Raw genomic sequence first — 17,095 nt, forward strand, 5'->3', positions numbered from 1 at the left:
GTGGTAGAATAGAAGGTCCTTGTCCACTAAACCCCTGGGTTAACTGCTGGATTGGGATATTTACACTGGGAGCCATGTTAGGCTGCTTGTCTGTCTTTACTGAAGCAGAGGCAGGTGCAGCCAGACTGCTTTGAGCAGGAAGGCCTCTCTGCATGGGCCTGCAGCTGCCGTTCAGTTAGATCCCCCCCCCCTCCACCCACACACACCAAAATCCATCTCCCTCTTAGCGCTTTGATCTCTTCAATGGAGTGTGAACAGCCCCCTGTCTCCTTCGTGTGTATACACACGAGCGCACACCCCTTTTCCATCCTGCATATTGACAACACTCACCCTCTCCTCCCTGGCCTCTGGTCTCTTGAACATGTCAGTTCTCTCTTCCACGCGTTCCATCTCCCTCTTGCAGCTGGTTCTTACAGGATTCTTTTTTTTGTTGAGTTTGCCGTGATGAGGCCAGCTAAGAGCAAATAAATTAAATAAGGAAGCTGGCCACAATCTTTTCACGCTCCTGCATTCCCACATAAGCAACCAAATACATTTTACTCCTGCGAGCCGGGAGTGATGGCCTCCGTGTGTTTTACTGCAACTTGCTTGTGACCATGTTGACATTAGACTAGTCTTCAACTTCAACTAGAAATCACCCTTATGAAGGACCTCAAGTATTAAAGGGATAGGACTCGTTCACCACAAAATACAAGTTGCATACTTATTTTTATTGGAGTTTGGCTGTTGTCTGTTGACCCACATAGTTCTGATGATGTGCCACTTGTTCCTCCCTACTGCAGCATCGTGTTTTTGTGTAGTTGTGTGACGACGTCATATCTGTGCGTCCCCAGATGATCATTGAGCCCACGAGCCCCAAGCTGCTTCCTGACCCCCTGAGGGAGCCCTACTACCAGCCTCCCTACACCCTGGTCTTGGAGCTCACAGACGTCCTGCTGCACCCAGAGTGGTCGGTACGTACCACCTCCCTCTCACCCAGCACCTCACCCTGGCCGTCTGGTACCAGTAACCTGCTGGGTGGCCTGGATGCCTTCTCTCAGTATAGCCAAGAACACAAGAGAAAAGCTGTTTTGTCTCATTCCTTGGATTTGATTGTACATTAATCATTCATAAGTAGAATCGTTTTTTAAAATTAGTTTACTTAGGATTTTAACTCAGCCTCCCCCGCCCCTCTGTGGGTGGCCATCTGGCCTGTGGGTCGCTGGGGGCCCACCACCTGTTTACCTCCACTATCTGTAAAGACCCTCCCATTACCCGTGGCTTCCACCTGGCCCCCTCGAAGCCTGTCCCAACCCCTACTCTAACACCCCCTGCCCCTCCTACCTGAGATTCTACCTACTTGTCCTTACCTGAGTGGTATCATGCTCCCTCCCCCTATGACTCCGCCCTACTAGTGGCGCGTGCATAGACCGGTGAGGTGTGGACGTAACCCGACACCAGCCCTCAGCAGACAGCCACCTGGCGGCCCTGCACAGGCTTTGATTTCTGAAGAAAAGACTACAAGTGGTCCAGGAGGTCATCCAAACGCTTCATCTGCCATAAGCTGCTCCGTTTAGGCCGTGGAAAAAGCAAAAATGAATGCCCGTGAATATACCACTTTATAACGTGATGACAAACTAATGAATCAATCGATCACTGGTTATTTGTGCATTTATGTGGTTTGGTTAGTGGCTGTCAAGAGATGCTCTATAACATGATAAACTGATTTTTAAATTGATTATTCACTGACTATATTTGTGGATAGCTTTCAGTGAGAATTCTAGCCAGAATACATGTGAAGTGGACTGGTTTGTTCTCCCCACAGCTGGCTACAGGCTGGCGCTTCAAGAAGAGGCCAGGCATCGACTACCTGTTCCAGCAGCTAGCCCCTCTCTATGAGATAGTCATCTTCACTGCAGAAACAGGCATGGTGAGTGACATCTCTACAACACGAGGGGTTGAGCGCAGTTCTGGCACGGGCCAATGAGGACTTTCACAACATCTTGTCACAGTGTTATTGTACCGTCATTGTTTCAAGTATATTTTGCAAGTCCTATGTTGACAAATGGTCTTCTTTGAGCCAGAATTTCCCTTAAATCCCCCACTCACCCTTTTTGTACCTTTTTCTGAACATGTCTCGTGCCAATCAACACTGCAATTCTATAGGTGTCGCAACGGACAAATCATTAACTGCTACCATATGTCACATTTCAGTGAAGAAGCATTTTGGATTGGTTAAGGCTTAGACCTGCCTGCCTCACTTACCTACCAGACATCTGCCACAGCCTCTCTCCACCACAGCCAATCAGGGCCACTCTTACCTCTGGGTGTAGCTTAGAATGTTTGTTGTGACTGCACCTGTCACCTCCACGATTCCCCTGTAGACCTTTGTTCTAATGGTCACTTCAAAACAGATCCATGACGTTTGAATGTGTTATGCCACTCCAGACTTGATCCAAACAACATCCCTAGTGTTGTTTTTACTTTTTGTTTTGTTTTGGCACCAATATGCCTCGCCCCTATTGTTTGTCCTAATAACCTACGTCATGGCCGACAGGCAAGCTCAGAATGGGTTTCCTTTTGGGCTCCAAAGGCCCCTTTTTTATTCATGCTGACATGTATATGCAAATGAGCCATGCTCCGCTCAGGGTCTAATTGGCCCCTTGTTTAGACGTGGGACTGTGTTTTGTTTTCTCTGGGTGAAGGTCAGCCTCAGTGTTGTGTTGACCTGCAGCAGTGACCGTGCCAAGTCAAACTGAAGCCTGGTCTGTACCTCCGCTAGCTGCAGGTTGCCCTCCGGAGTATGGATCATTAACCCATCAAGATTTCCTGTGCTTCACATTGGCACTTGTCTTCTCCACCTGCCCACTGCATTAGTGCTGACTAAACCATGTGGTTCAATGAGAAGCTGTTAGTTCAGATTTTATAATGTGAAGGGATTTTAAGTGGGCTTTTATGAGCAGTAACCAGGAAGCTAGACCCCATACAAAACAAAAATCTGTCCCAGTCCTCAGCCCAACTCTAGCCATGTAACCGATGGCCATCATGCATATGCAGAAGCATCTAGCATGTCAATGCTGTGTGAGGTTGTGATGCGGGTTTTCTCTCACCAGACGGCGTACCCTCTGATTGACAGCATCGACCCCCAGGGCTTTGTCATGTACCGCCTCTTCAGGGACGCCACGCGTTACGTGGAGGGACATCATGTCAAGGTAAACAAATCATCAGGCTGACATTCCACCATGGCCAACCGTGTGTGTGTACACAGTTTAATGTACACTGCATAAGCCCCCAATAACACAGCATTCTGTGAATTGAATGTTTTCCATATTTCTGAATTTAAACAAATGTCATGTTGGTGTATAAAATCCATCATTTTTCAGACAAATGCCCTGTTTATTGTTGGATTTGCTTTAGTTTGGCTAGATCAGTGTATGCGCTTTCACTCTCTCTAACTGTCTCCGTTTCTTTGTTGTTTAAGACGTGAGTTGAGTTTAAGACTCTGGGACGTTAGTGTGCTCCTTGTCAACCCCGCTCCTCTTGGGCCAAGCCCCCAGCCCAGATCCCCCCGGTGCTCCCCTCTCCACTGTGACCCAGTCGGCACAATGGCGCCATACCCCCCGTGTCTCGGCTGCATAGCCGCCTTCTGCTCCAGCATTGATTCTCCTATGCTCCGACTCCATCCCTCTTTCTTTCTCTCGTCCTCGCCCCCTGACAATAGGGGGGTCCCCCCCCCCCTTTCTGGGCCTCATTAACCTTATGCCTGCCTCTCTCCAACAGCCAGTCTCTCTCCATGCATGGCTGAAGTACAGCAGCGTTAACGACTTTGCTAACCTAAGTTAACCTAATTTGTCATCTGAGGGAATTTCTAACGCAATGCTTTCTAAGATGGCAACTGTTGCTTTACTCCTATCCAGCATCTATTAAATGGTTGTATATTACTGGCTGTATCAGACCATAACCTGGCTAGCCTAGATCACCATGTTTCAGTGGAGTGCTTGTGTAATGCATGGTGAAACTAGATTGGCTTGGTAGTGAAAGTGTTTATCCTAGGTGGCCTAGCTGTTGTGATGTGTATGACTGAAGTGGTGGATAGGTTTAAAGGTGTTCCTTTTCTATGTGATGATGCATGGACATGGGTCATTCATCGGGGTCAGTTCTTTCCATGTTAATCACGCACTACTAAAACTTGTATTCATCGGGAAACATGAAGAGTTGATGAGGGTAACCTGCTACCCCCTGCTATACGGAACTTGAATCTATTTATTTGGAGATTTAGTCATCCTGATTCTAACGTTACGTAGAGGATCTTCTCCTGTGTACTCACCTGAATTCACGTGCCTCCTGTCCTCATCCCCTTCCTTTGACCTTCTGCCCATCTCTGTCTCTCTTCACCCCCTCTCTCCTCCCCCTTCCTCTCCCCTCCTTCGCCTCCCATCTGGCCCTCTGAAGAGCAACAGGGAGGCAGAAAGAGAGTGAGGGAGCGAGAGAAAGGGAGGTCTGAATAGAGAGCCGAGTCCCCTGAGGCCCCAGGCGTCTGTCCAATGGTGAATTTCGATGGTGTTTTTTTTTTCTCCCCCAAAAAAGTTTTCAAACAATGTGGAGCCACAGATGCGAGGTGCCAATAAAATCAGCGGGCTTATCTGACGACTCACATTATCGGCCGGTCTGTCTAATTAACTGTGATAGAACCAGGCTGCGGTAGAATCAGCCATTGATGTTGATGACAAGTTCAACTTTGAGGGAACCCTTGAAGACCGAGGGCAGTTAGTGGAGGGCACGACCTTCTGTCACAGGTGGACCAACTGGATGGAGTTGAACAAGACTGTTGAGTGCTCGCCTGCCCCGCCAAATTTGCGTTTCAGATCAGTTTTTTAAAAATGTATTTATTTTATTTTCAGTTCAAATTGTCGTTCCATTCTCCACGGGAGAGTCAGATTTAAGTTGTCATACTAGTGCACAGTGTGTTTTATCTGCACACCAAACATGTGGGTAGGGGTGTGTCACCCTGTGAGAGGGTGTGTGGGGGTTGGACGCATTTCTACTCTGGCTTACAGCCTGTTGCTTTGTTATGGGATCACAGAGCATGGCTGGCTGTGAAACCAAAGCCCTACAATGCCTTTAGAAAGTATTCATACCCCTTGACTTACTCCCAATGTTGTTTTACAGCCTGAATTCAAAATGTTTTTAAAAAAATAACACTCATTTAAACACTATCCCCATAATGACAAAGTGAAAACAAACATATTTTTAGAGGGTTTTTTTTTGTGCTAATTTATAAAAAATGTAATACAGAAATGTATATTACCGGTCAAAAGTTTTAGAACATCTACTCATTCAAGGGTTTTTATTTTATTTTACTATTTTCTACATTGTAGAATAATAGTGACGATATCAAAACTATAAGAACACATATGGAATCATGTAGTAACCACAATATATTTTGAGATTCTTCAAATAGACACCCTTTTCCCTGACAGCTTGGCATTCTCTCAACCAGTGTTATGAGGTAGTCACCTGGAATGCATTTCAACTAACAGGTGTGCTTTTTTTTTAAACTTCATTTTGTGGAATTTCTTTCCTTCGGGATCATTGTCCTTACCACGGGACGGTTGAGCTAACGTAGGCTAATGCGATTAGCATGAGGTTGTAAGTAACAAGAACATTTCCCAGGACATAGATATGTCTGATATTGGCAGAAAGCTTACTTTCTTGTTAATCTAACTGCACTGTCCAATTTAGAGTAGCTATTACAGTGAAAGACTACCATGCTATTGTTTGAGGAGAGTGCAAAATTTTGAACATGAAAAGTTATTAATAAACAAATTAGGCACATTTGGGCAGTCTTGACAAAAAAAAAAACAAATGCAAAGGTTCATTGGGTCAGTCTAAAATGTTGCACATACACTTCATCTAGTGGCCAAAATCTAAATTGCACCTGGGCTGGAAAAATACATTATGGCCTTCTATTGCATTTCAAAGATGGTACAAAAAAATACAAAAGGTTGTTTTTCTTTGTATTATCTTTTACCAGATCTAGTGTGTGTTATTCTACTTCATTCCTTTCACATTTCCATGAACTTCAAAGTGTTTCCTTTCAAATAGTACCAATAATATGCATATCCTTGCTTCAGAGCCTGAGCTATAGGCCGTTAGATTTGGGTGTGTCATTTTAGGCGAAAATTGGGGGGGGAAAGGGGCTAATCCTTAAGAGGTGTTTTTATTAGGTTCAAACATCACAACACAACTGATAATGCAAGGTAGGGGGTATACAGAATATAGCCCTATTTGGTAAAAGACCAAGTCCAAATTATGGCAAGAATAGCTCAAATAAGCAAAGAGAAACAGCAGTCAATCATTACTTTAAGACATGAAGGTCAGTCAATATAGGTTATTTCAAGAACTTTTAAAGTTTCTTCAAGTGCAGTCGCAAAACCCAAGCGCTATGGTGAAACTGGCTCTCATGAAGACCACAGGAATGGAAGACCCAGTTACCTCTGCTGCAGAGTATAAGTTCATTAGTTACCAGCCTCAGAAATTGTAGCCCAAATAAATGCTTCAGAGTTCCATTAACAGACACATCTCAACATCAACTGTTCAGAGGAGACTGAGTCCGGCCTTCAAAATCAAATAAAATAAAATGTATTTATATTGCCCTTCTTACATCAGCTGATATCTCAAAGTGCTGTACAGAAACCCAGCCTAAAACCCCAAACAGCAAGCAATGCAGGTGTAGAAGCACGGTGGCTAGGAAAAACTCCCTAGAAAGGCCAAAACCTAGGAAGAAACCTAGAGGAACCAGGCTATGTGGGGTGGCCAGTCCTCTTCTGGCTGTGCCGGGTGGAGATTATAACAGAACATGGCCAAGATGTTCAAATGTTCATAAATGACCAGCATGGTCCAATAATAATAAGGCAGAACAGTTGAAACTGGAGCAGCAGCACGGTCAGGTGGACTGGGGACAGCAAGGAGTCATCATGTCAGGTAGTCCTGGGGCATGGTCCTAGGGCTCAGGTCCTCCGAGAGAGAGAAAGAAAGAGGGGAGAGAATTAGAGAACACACACTTAGATTCACACAGGACACCGAATAGGACAGGAGAAGTACTCCAGATATAACAATCTGACCCTAGCCCCCCGACACAAACTACTGCAGCATAAATACTGGAGGCTGAGACAGGAGGGGTCAGGAGACCCATGGTCTAATTGCTGCAAAGAAACCACTATTAAAGGACACCAATAAGAAGAGACTTACTTGGGCCAAGAAACACAAGCTATGGACACTAGACCGGTGGAAATTTGTCCTTTGGTCTGGTCCAAATGTGAGCTTTTTGGTTCCAACCGCTGTGTCTTTGTAAGACGTGGTGTGGGTGAACGGATGATCTGCGCATTTGCATTTCCCACCGTAAAGCATGGAGGAGGTGATGTTATGGTGTCAGCAGCAAAGCGCCCCCACACTGTCTGTGGTTTATTTTTTAATTCAAGGCACACTTAACCAGTATGGCTTCCACAGCATTCTGCAGTGACACACCATCCCATCTGGTTTGGGCTTAGTGGGACTTTCATTTGTTTTTCAACAGGACAATGACCCAACACTCCTCCAGGCTCTGTAAGGGCTATTTTACCATGGAGAAAGATGGAGTGATGCATCAGATGACCTGGCCTAAACAATCACATTCTTGTTCTGAAGCCATTCCAGTGTTAATTTGGCTGTATGCTTGGGGTCATTGTTGGAACAAATCTTTTCCCCAGTCTATGGTCGTTTGCAATCCGAAGCTGGTCCTCATCAAGGATTTACCTGTATTTGTCTCCATTTATTGTTCCCTCTATCCTTACCAGTCGCCCCGTACCTGCCGCTGAAAAGCATCTCCATAGCATGATGATGCCACAACCATGCTTCACGGTAAGGAAAATGAGCTGTGTCTGGGTTTTCTTCAGACATGGCGCTTTGCATTCAGGACATTTTTTGTGTTCTCAGACCACACTCTTTGGCTTCTGATCGTTCCTTTTTTGCAAACTCCAGGTGTGTTGTCGTGCCTTTTTCTCAGGAGTGACTTCCGTCTGGTCACTCTCCCAGATGGTGAAGTGCTGTAGAGACTTTTCCTGGCAGGTTCTCTCATCTTGGCCAATGAACTCTGTAGTTCTGTCAGAGTGGTCATTAGGTTCTTGGTCACCTCCCTGACCAAGGTCCTTCTTGCCCAGTTGCACAATTTGGTCAGACGGCCAGCTCTAGACAGAGTCTGGGTAGTTCGATTTTATTTATTTATTATTTCCCAATGATGGAGAACACTGCGCTCTTGGAAACTTTAAACACTCTAGAAGTTTTTTTTAATTTTTACCCTTCCCCAAATACAGTGGGGCAAAAAAGTATTTAGTCAGCCACCAATTGTGCAAGTTCTCCCACTTAAAAAGATGAGACGGGCCTGTAATTTTCATCATAGGTACACTTCAACTATGACAGACAAAATGAGAAACAAAATCCAGAAAATCACAGGATATTTAATGAATTTATTTGCAAATTATGGTGGAAAATAAGTATTTGGTCACCTACAAACAAGCAAGATTTCTGGCTCTCACAGACCTGTAACTTCTTCTTTAAGAGGTTCCTCTGTCCTCCACTCGTTACCTGTATTAATGGCACCTGTTTTAACTTGTTATCAGTATAAAATACACCTGCCCACAACCTCAGTCACACTCCAAACTCTACTATGGCCAAGACCAAAGAGCTGTCAAAGGACACCAGAAACAAAATTGTAGACCTGCATCAGGCTGGGAAGACTGAATCTGCAATAGGTAAGCAGCTTGGTTTGAAGAAATCAACTGTGGGAGCAATTATTAGGAAATGGAAGACATACAAGACCACTGATAATCTCCCTTGATCTGGGGCTCCACGCAAGATCTCATGCCGTGGGGTCAAAATAATCCCAGAAGGGGGGACCTAGTGAATGACCTGCAGAGAGCTGGGACCAAGGTAACAAAGCCTACCATCAGTAACACACTATGCCGCCAGGGACTCAAATCCTGCAGTGCCAGACGTGTCCCCCTGCTTAAGCCAGTACATGTCCAGGCCCGTCTGAAGTTTGCTAGAGAGCATTTGGATGATCCAGAAGAAGATTGGGAGAATGTCATATGGTCAAATGAATTCAAAATATAACTTTTTGGTAAAAACTCAACTTGTTGTGTTTGGAGGACAACGAATGCTGAGTTGCATCCAAAGAACACCATACCTACTGTGAAGCATGGGAGTGGAAACATCATGCTTTGGGGCTGTTTTTCTTCAAAGGGACCAGGACGACTGATCCGTGTAAAGGAAAGAATGAATGGGGCCATGTATCATGAGATTTTGAGTGAAAACCTCCTTCCATCAGCAAGGGCATTGAAGATGAAACGTGGCTGGGTCTTTCAGCATGACAATGATCCCAAACACACCTCCCGGGCAACGAAGGAGTGGCTTCGTAAGAAGCATTTCACGGTCCTGGAGTGGCCTAGCCCGTCTCCAGATCTCAACCCCATAGAAAATCTTTGGAGGGAGTTGAAAGTCCGTATTGCCCAGCAACAGCCCCAAAACATCACTGCTCTAGAGGAGATCTGCATGGAGGAATGGGCCAAAATACCTGCAAGTGTGTGAAAACCTTGTGAAGACTTACAGAAATTGTTTGACCTCTGTCATTGCCAAGGGTATATAACAAAGTATTGAGAAACTTTTGTTATTGACCAAATACTTATTTTAACTTAATATAATACATCAATAAAATCAATTTAGCCTCAAATAATGAAAATGTTCCATTTGGTTTAAATAATGCAAAAGCAAAGTGTTGGAGAAGAAAGTAAAAGTGCAATATGTGCTATGTAAAAAAGCTCACGTTCCTTGTTCAGAACATATGAAAGCTGGTGGTTCCTTTTAACATGAGTCTTTAATATTCCCAGGTAAAAAGTTTTAGGTTGTAGTTATAGGAATTACAGGACTATTTCCTTCTATACCATTTGTATTTCATTAACCTTTGACTATTGGATGTTCTTATAGGCACTTTAGTATTGCCAGTGTAACGGTATAGCTTCCGTCCCTCTCCTCGCTCCTCCCTGGTCATGAACCAGCAACACAACGACAACAGCCACCATCAAAGCAGCTTTACCCATGCAGAGCAAGGGGAAACACTACCAGAAGGCTCCGATCAAGTGACGTTTGAAACACTATTAGTGCACGCTAACTAGCTAGCCATTTCACTTCGGTTACACCAGCCTCATCTCTGGAGTTGATAGGCTTGAATTCATAAACGGCGCAATGCTTGACGCACAACGAAGAGCTGCTGGTAAAACGCAAAGAAAGTGCTGTTTGAATTTGTTTACGTGCCTGCTTCTGCCTACCACCGCTCAGTCAGATACTTAGATACTTGTATGCTCAGTCAGATTATATGCAACGCAGGACACGCTAGATAATATCTAGTAATATCATCAAGCATGTGTGTGTAGTTAACCAGTGATTATGATTGATTGTTTTTATAAGATAAGTTAATGCTAGCTAAACTTTCCTTGGCTTACTGCATTCTCGTAACAGGCAGTCTCCTTGTGGAGTGCAACGAGAGAGAGGCAGGTCATTATTGCATTGGACTAGTTAACTATAAGGTTGCCCCCCCAATGGTGGAACAAACTCCCTCACGACGCCAGGACAGCGGAGTCAATCACCACCTTCCGGAGACACCTGAAACCCCACCTCTTTAAGGAATACCTAGGATAGGATAAGTAATCCTTCTCATCCCCCCCCCCCCCTTTAAGATTTAGATGCACTATTGTAAAGTGACTGTTCCACTGGATGTCATAAGGTGAATGCACCAATTTGTAAGTCGCTCTGGATAAGAGCGTCTGCTAAATGACTTAAATGTAATGTAAATGCAAGATTGCTATAAGGTCCCCCAAGCTGACATGGTGAAAATCTGTCGTTCTGCCCCTGAACAAGGCAGTTAACCCACTGTTCGTTCCTAGGGCGTCATTGAAAATAAGAATTTGTTCTTAACTGACTTGCCTAGTTTAATAAAGGTATAAAAAAAAAAACATTTTAAAAATTATCGGCGCCCAAAAATACCAATCTCAGATTGTCATAACTTGAAAGCGGCCCTAATTAATCGGCCATTCCGAGTAATCGGTCAACCTCGAATCCACACACATTCTCTTGGGGATTGGGCCCCGTCTCAGAAAGAAGGTAGATGCCAATTGTATTTATTGGGAGTGAGGAGAGTGTGCTGGTTCTTTCCTATACCTCTAGAGACACACACACACTGCGGGCGCCTCCCACTGCTCTGCCAGGCTAGTCAGCAGCACCTCAGGGGTATCCAGAATACCTCAGTGAGATGGAGAGTGTTCCTCTCCATCTGCTCCCCAGGTCCACCACTGAGACTGACTGCACAGGGCATGCCAGCAGAAGTGGGTGTGTTCTCCCCTCTACAAATGGGTGTACAGTGCATTTGGAAAGTAGTCAGACCCCTTGACTTTTTCCACATTTTTGGTATGTTACAGCCTCATTCTAAAATGGATTAAATAGTTTATTTCCCTCATCAGACTACACACTACCCCCATAATGACAAAGCAAAAACAGGTTTTTAAAGAGTTGACATTTACATAAGTATTCAGACCTTTTACTACCGTAATTGCTGGACTATTAAGTGCATCTGAATATAAACCACACCCACTGAATTATTAAAAAATATGTATTTTGTACATAAATAAGCCGCACATGTCTATAAGCCGCAGGTGCTTACCGGTACATTGAAACATTAACTTTACACAGCCTTTTAAACAAAACACTGTTTGTAACAAAAATTAAAACAGCCTACCAAGCCTCCTCCTGTGCACTGAAACCACTGAAGTCATCTCCTTCGGTGTCGGAGTTGAATAGCCTGAGAATTGCTTCATCCGATGATGGATCGTTTTCATTGTCGCTCTCGTCACTTTCATCCGGAGGCAAATACCCCGCTGAGCTCATGCTGCCCCTTCAACACGCAGCAGTCCAGCCTTTCGAAACCTGTTGATAGTGGATTTTTTGACAATACTCCACGCTGTCAGGACCCACTGGCAGACTTGACCATAAGTTGCTCTTCGCATGCGGCCCGTTTTAGTGAAGGATTTCTTCCCACTTGTCATCCAAGCCTCCCACTGAACACGGAGCGCCACCTTAAATGCACGATTTACACTGACGTCGAGTGGCTGCAAGTACTTTGGGCCATCTGCTTTTCTTCCCTCTGAAAGGTTTGTTGTCTTTTTGCAGTCAGTTCCTCACACTGCTGTTTAAAGTCTTATAATCGACTCATTAAGGCCAAGCTCCCATGCAGCAGCTCTATTTCCTTTTCCAACAGCCAGATCGATCGCCTTCAACTTGAAAGCTGCATCATATGCATTTCTCTGTGTCTTTGCCATGATGAGGGTGACAAAATTACTACCGTAATCAGAATGATGGGAAATTTGAGCGCGCTCGATTTACGTCACATTATGTGACGGTGCTCAGTTTTTTGGCGGCGGCATGAATCTTGCGAAAGCGGGAAAAATCCATAAATTAGCCGCGTCATTGAATAAACCGCGAGGTTCAAAGTGTGGGAATAAAGTAGCGGCTTATAGTCCGGAAATTACGGTATGTGCTTTGTTGAAGTACCTTTGGCAGAGATTACAGCCTCCAGTCTATTTGGGGAGTTTCTCCCATTCTTCTCTGCAGATCCTCAATTTCTGTCAGGTTGAATAAGGAGTGTTGCTACACAGTTATTTTCAGGTCTCCCAGAGATGAACCCAATCAAACAAGTCTAAGCTTTGGCTGGGTGACTCAAGGACATTCGGAGACTTGTCCCGACGCCACTGCTGCGTTGTCTTGGCTGTGTGCTTATGGTCGTTGTCCTGTTGTAAGTTGAACCTTCGCCCCACTCCGAGATCCTGAGCACTCTTCATCAAGGATCTCTCTGTACTTTGCTCTGTTCCATCTTTCCCTCGATCCGGACTAGTCTCCCAGTCCCTGCTGCTGAATAACATCCCCACAGCATAATGTTTCCACTGCCATGCTTCATCGTAGGGATAGTGCCAGGTTTCCTCCAGACGTGATGCTTGGCATTCAGGCCAAAGAGTGAAATCTTGGTTTTATCAGACCAGAGAATCTTGTTTATGGTCTGAGTCCTTTAGGTGCCTTTTGGCAAACTCCAACGGGCTGTCATACTTTTTACTGAGGAGTGGTTTCCGTCTGGCCTGATTTGGTAGAGTATTGCAAAGATTGTTGTCCTTCTGGAAGGTTCTCCCATCTCTACAGAGGAACTCTAGAGCTCTGTCAGTGACCATCGGGTTCTTGGTCACCTCTCTGACCAAGGCCCTTCTCCCCTGATTGCTCAGTTTGGCCAGGCGGCCAACTCTATGAAGAGTCTTGGTGGTTCCAAACTTCTTCCATTCAAGAATGATGGAGGCCACGATGTTCTTGGGGACCTTCAATGCTGTAGAAATATATTGGTACCCTTCCCCAGAACTGTGCCTCGACACCATCCTGTCTCGGAGCTCTATGGACAATTCCTTCAACCTCATGGCTTTGTTTTTGCTCTGACGTGCACTGTCTGCCTTTCCAAATCCTGTCCAATTAATTGAATTTATCAACAGTGGACTCCAATTTGTAGAAACATTTCAAGGACGATCAATGGAAACGGGATACACCTGAGCTCAATTTCGAGTATCAACGGTCTAAATGCTTATGTAAATAAGGTATTTCTGTTTATTTTTAATACGTTTGCAAATATGTCTAAACCTGTTTCACTTTGTCGTTATTATGTGTAGATTGATAGGGAAGAAATGTTTTAATACATTTTAGAATAAGGCTGTAACGTAACACATTTTGGGGGGGGGGGGGAGTCGAGGCTCCTGAATACTTTCCAAATGCTCTGAATCATCTTTTTTCATCAATATACAGTATATGCAAATATTATTCATTGATTTAAAAAAGATGATTGCAAGCCATTTGTGTATTTCTTCCAATTGTCACAATTACCATTTTTAAACCATGAAAGGATAATTTAATTTTTAAATAAAATCAAATGTATTTGTCACATACACATGGTTGCTAAATAACTTAAATGTAAATGTATGTAAATGTTAGCAGATGTTAATGCGCGTGTAGCGAAATGCTTGTGCTTCTAGTTCCGACAATGCAGTAATAACCAACGAGTAATCTAACCTAACAATTCCAAAACTACTACCTTAAACACAAGTGTAAAGGGATAAAGAATATGTACATAAAGATATATGAATGAGTGATGGTACAGAACTGCATAGATGGTATCGAGTACAGTATATACATATGAGATGAGTAATGTAGGGTATGTAAACAAAGTGGCAAGTGATGCATGTATTACATAAAGATGCAGTAGATGATATAGAGTACAGTATATACATAGGAGATGAGTAATGTAAACATTATATTAAGTAGCATTGTTTAAAGTGGCTAGTGATATATTTTACATCAATTTTCATCAATTCCCATTAGTGGCTGGAGTTGAGTCAGTGTGTTGGCAGCAGCCACTCAATGTTAGTGGTGGCTGTTTAACTGTCTGATGGCCTTGAGTTAGAAGCTGTTTTTCAGTCTCTCTGTCCCTGCTTTGATGCACCTGTACTGACCTCGCCTTCTGGATGATAGCGGGGTGAACAGGCAGTGGCTCGGGTGGTTGTTGTCCTTGATGATCTTTATGGCCTTCCTGTGACATCTGGTGGTGTAGGTGTCCTGGAGGGCAGGTAGTTTGCCCCCGGTGAAATCGAAACTTTAGATAAATTCCTCTTCAGTGTCTTGTAACTCAACTCTTCCACCCCCTGTAGGACGTGTCGTGTCTGAACCGGGACACCTCCAAGGTGATAGTGGTGGACTGTAAGAGGGAAGCCTTCAGCCTGCAGCCTTTCAACGGCATGGCTCTGACGAAATGGGACGGCAACTCAGAAGACCGAACACTCTACGACCTAGCTCATTTTCTCAAGAGTAAGTGTGTGTGCATGCAGTGGCGTGTGTGTCGACAAACCTGTTCCTTCCCAGACACCCTATTCACTCGTGTTTCTCTCTGGCAGCCATTGCTCTCAGTGGAGTGGATGACGTCCGCTCTGTCCTGGAGAATTATGCACTGGAAGATGACCCCGTAGAGGCCTTCAAACGCAGACAAGCGCAGCTAGCACAGGTACAGTCTAAACAAACACAATGTATAGGAGCAATGGAGGACGACTCACAAATACATTAACATTATTAACATAAGAGAAGTGTCCTCATCCTCAACAAACATGACATTTTCTGTAGGAAAAACGTTTTCACTGTTGATAGCTTGATGCCCTTTCTCCAACTGTTTTGCGAGCGCTTTGGCGCAATAGTCCATTGTACTGATGTAAATGTAGATACTGTTTGTGTGTGGGGACAGGAGGAGGAGCAGAGGTTGGCAGAGCTGACCAAGCAGAAGAAGCAGGGCATGTCCTTTGGCTCAATTGCCGGAAGGTTCTGGCGTTCCAAACAAGAGTGAGTGGCCCTCTCACTCGCACCCACCAATCGCAGCACACCCCTCCACAGTGTCAGGCCAAAAGGATGGCGGGCCACAGTCACTCGGTGGGGTGGGCGGCGGGCGTCTCTGGACACGTGGGGGAGGAAACAAGGAGGAGAGACCATCCAATCAGCTGGACTTTTGACTGTCGGAAGCATGTCTTTGGGGGGGGGGCGCAAGGATCCAAAAGAACATTCTGGTACCTCTGTCGCCAGTGACATCACTTCCTGGATCTCAGATGCTCTGGTGTGAGTGGTTAGACATTATTAATTGAACCATTTCAGTCCACATTAGGTCATCCACTTCTACCCACCAGCCGGTCATACAGGGAACAGACCAGAGAGCAGTGCTCTTATCTGCAACTTCCATGCACTTGGATTTGGTGCTCTGGGAGTTTGATCAGCTTTGAACAACCGTGAATTATTGGTTTTGCTTTGTGCATATCTAAGACTGAGCTGGTCAGGGTAAAGGATATTAATGTTGCACTCTGAGACTCTCTAAGCTTCTCTCCACCAATGAGAAGTCATGCCTTGGACAGGTACTGCCGATGCCAACGGGACTGTGTGCAACAGAGGCTTGTGCTGTAGGAATGAGTGGGAGAGGCATTTTCAGCAAATCAAGCCAAGCCAAGGCAAGCCATGTGAAATTGGGCTGATGCCAGACACTGAGTGAAAATGGATCGACACGTCTGAATATATGCTTGTTGAATGTTCTATTAGATTCCGTTTGTGATCCATTCACAAAGTCCCAAATTATTGAAAATAAATCTAAATCTAGCATCTTGTGTGATTTGGCACAAACGAACATGTCATGTCAACTACGTCAGTCAGGTGTTTTCATGTTAATGTGTTGAATATCCTCTAAATACCCTGGAATCTATACTGAACAAAAATATAAACACAACATGTAAAGTGTTGGTTTCATGAGCTGAAATAAAAGATCCAAGAAATGTTCCATACGCACAAAAAGCTTTTCTCTCAAATGTTGTGCACAAATTTGTTTACATGCCTGTTTGTGAGCATTTATCCTTTGCCAAGATAATCCATCTACCTGACAGGTTAAACTGCATGATCATTACATAGGTGAACCTTGTGCTATGGACAATAAAAGGCCACTAAAATGTGTTTTGTCACAAAACACAATGCTGCAGATGTCTCAAGTTGAGAGGGAGTGTTAAATTATCATGCTGACTGCAGGAATATCCAACAAAACTGTCGCCAGATAATTGAATGTTCGTTTGACGAAGTATTGTTTTATTGTATTATCAAAACATATTTTCTGTAGCCTGTAAAATAGCATTGTGCATAGTGTGGGCAATTAATAGAAAATTCAAGAGGGAGAAATTTGTTTGACTAGATTTTACAGAAACGCATGACTGATGCCAATTGGAATAAAACTAGACGATAAAGCCACCGTTTGAGATTAAGGTGTGAAGGGAGCAGCATGTGATGGCTCAATTCACAAATGCCTGCAAATTGTGAGGTGTTGGGGATTTCTAGTTTACCCCCCCCAGACAGACGCACACGTGCCAAAATACAAATGGCCACGGGCTTTCTTGTGAAAATTATGTTAATCTTTATTTTAATACCATGGTTA

At 44.3% G+C, this 17,095-nt stretch overlaps 1 protein-coding gene across 1 annotated transcript in view; it reads left to right on the top strand.

Moving 5' to 3' along the window:
* Window positions 1–16,453, top strand: part of LOC124005636 (mitochondrial import inner membrane translocase subunit TIM50-like) — a 32,187-nt gene extending 15,734 nt beyond the window's left edge. The window contains exons 6-11 of the mRNA XM_046315074.1: window positions 834–953; window positions 1,805–1,909; window positions 3,093–3,191; window positions 14,799–14,955; window positions 15,042–15,148; window positions 15,383–16,453. Of these exons, the coding sequence (XP_046171030.1) occupies window positions 834–953; window positions 1,805–1,909; window positions 3,093–3,191; window positions 14,799–14,955; window positions 15,042–15,148; window positions 15,383–15,481 (687 nt within the window). The 3' untranslated portion in view covers window positions 15,482–16,453. The remainder of the gene's footprint in view (window positions 1–833; window positions 954–1,804; window positions 1,910–3,092; window positions 3,192–14,798; window positions 14,956–15,041; window positions 15,149–15,382) is intronic.
* The last annotated feature ends 642 nt before the right edge of the window (window positions 16,454–17,095 follow it).

Source organism: Oncorhynchus gorbuscha, linkage group LG19 (assembly GCF_021184085.1).
Source record: "Oncorhynchus gorbuscha isolate QuinsamMale2020 ecotype Even-year linkage group LG19, OgorEven_v1.0, whole genome shotgun sequence".
Taxonomy (NCBI): Eukaryota; Metazoa; Chordata; class Actinopteri; order Salmoniformes; family Salmonidae; genus Oncorhynchus; species Oncorhynchus gorbuscha.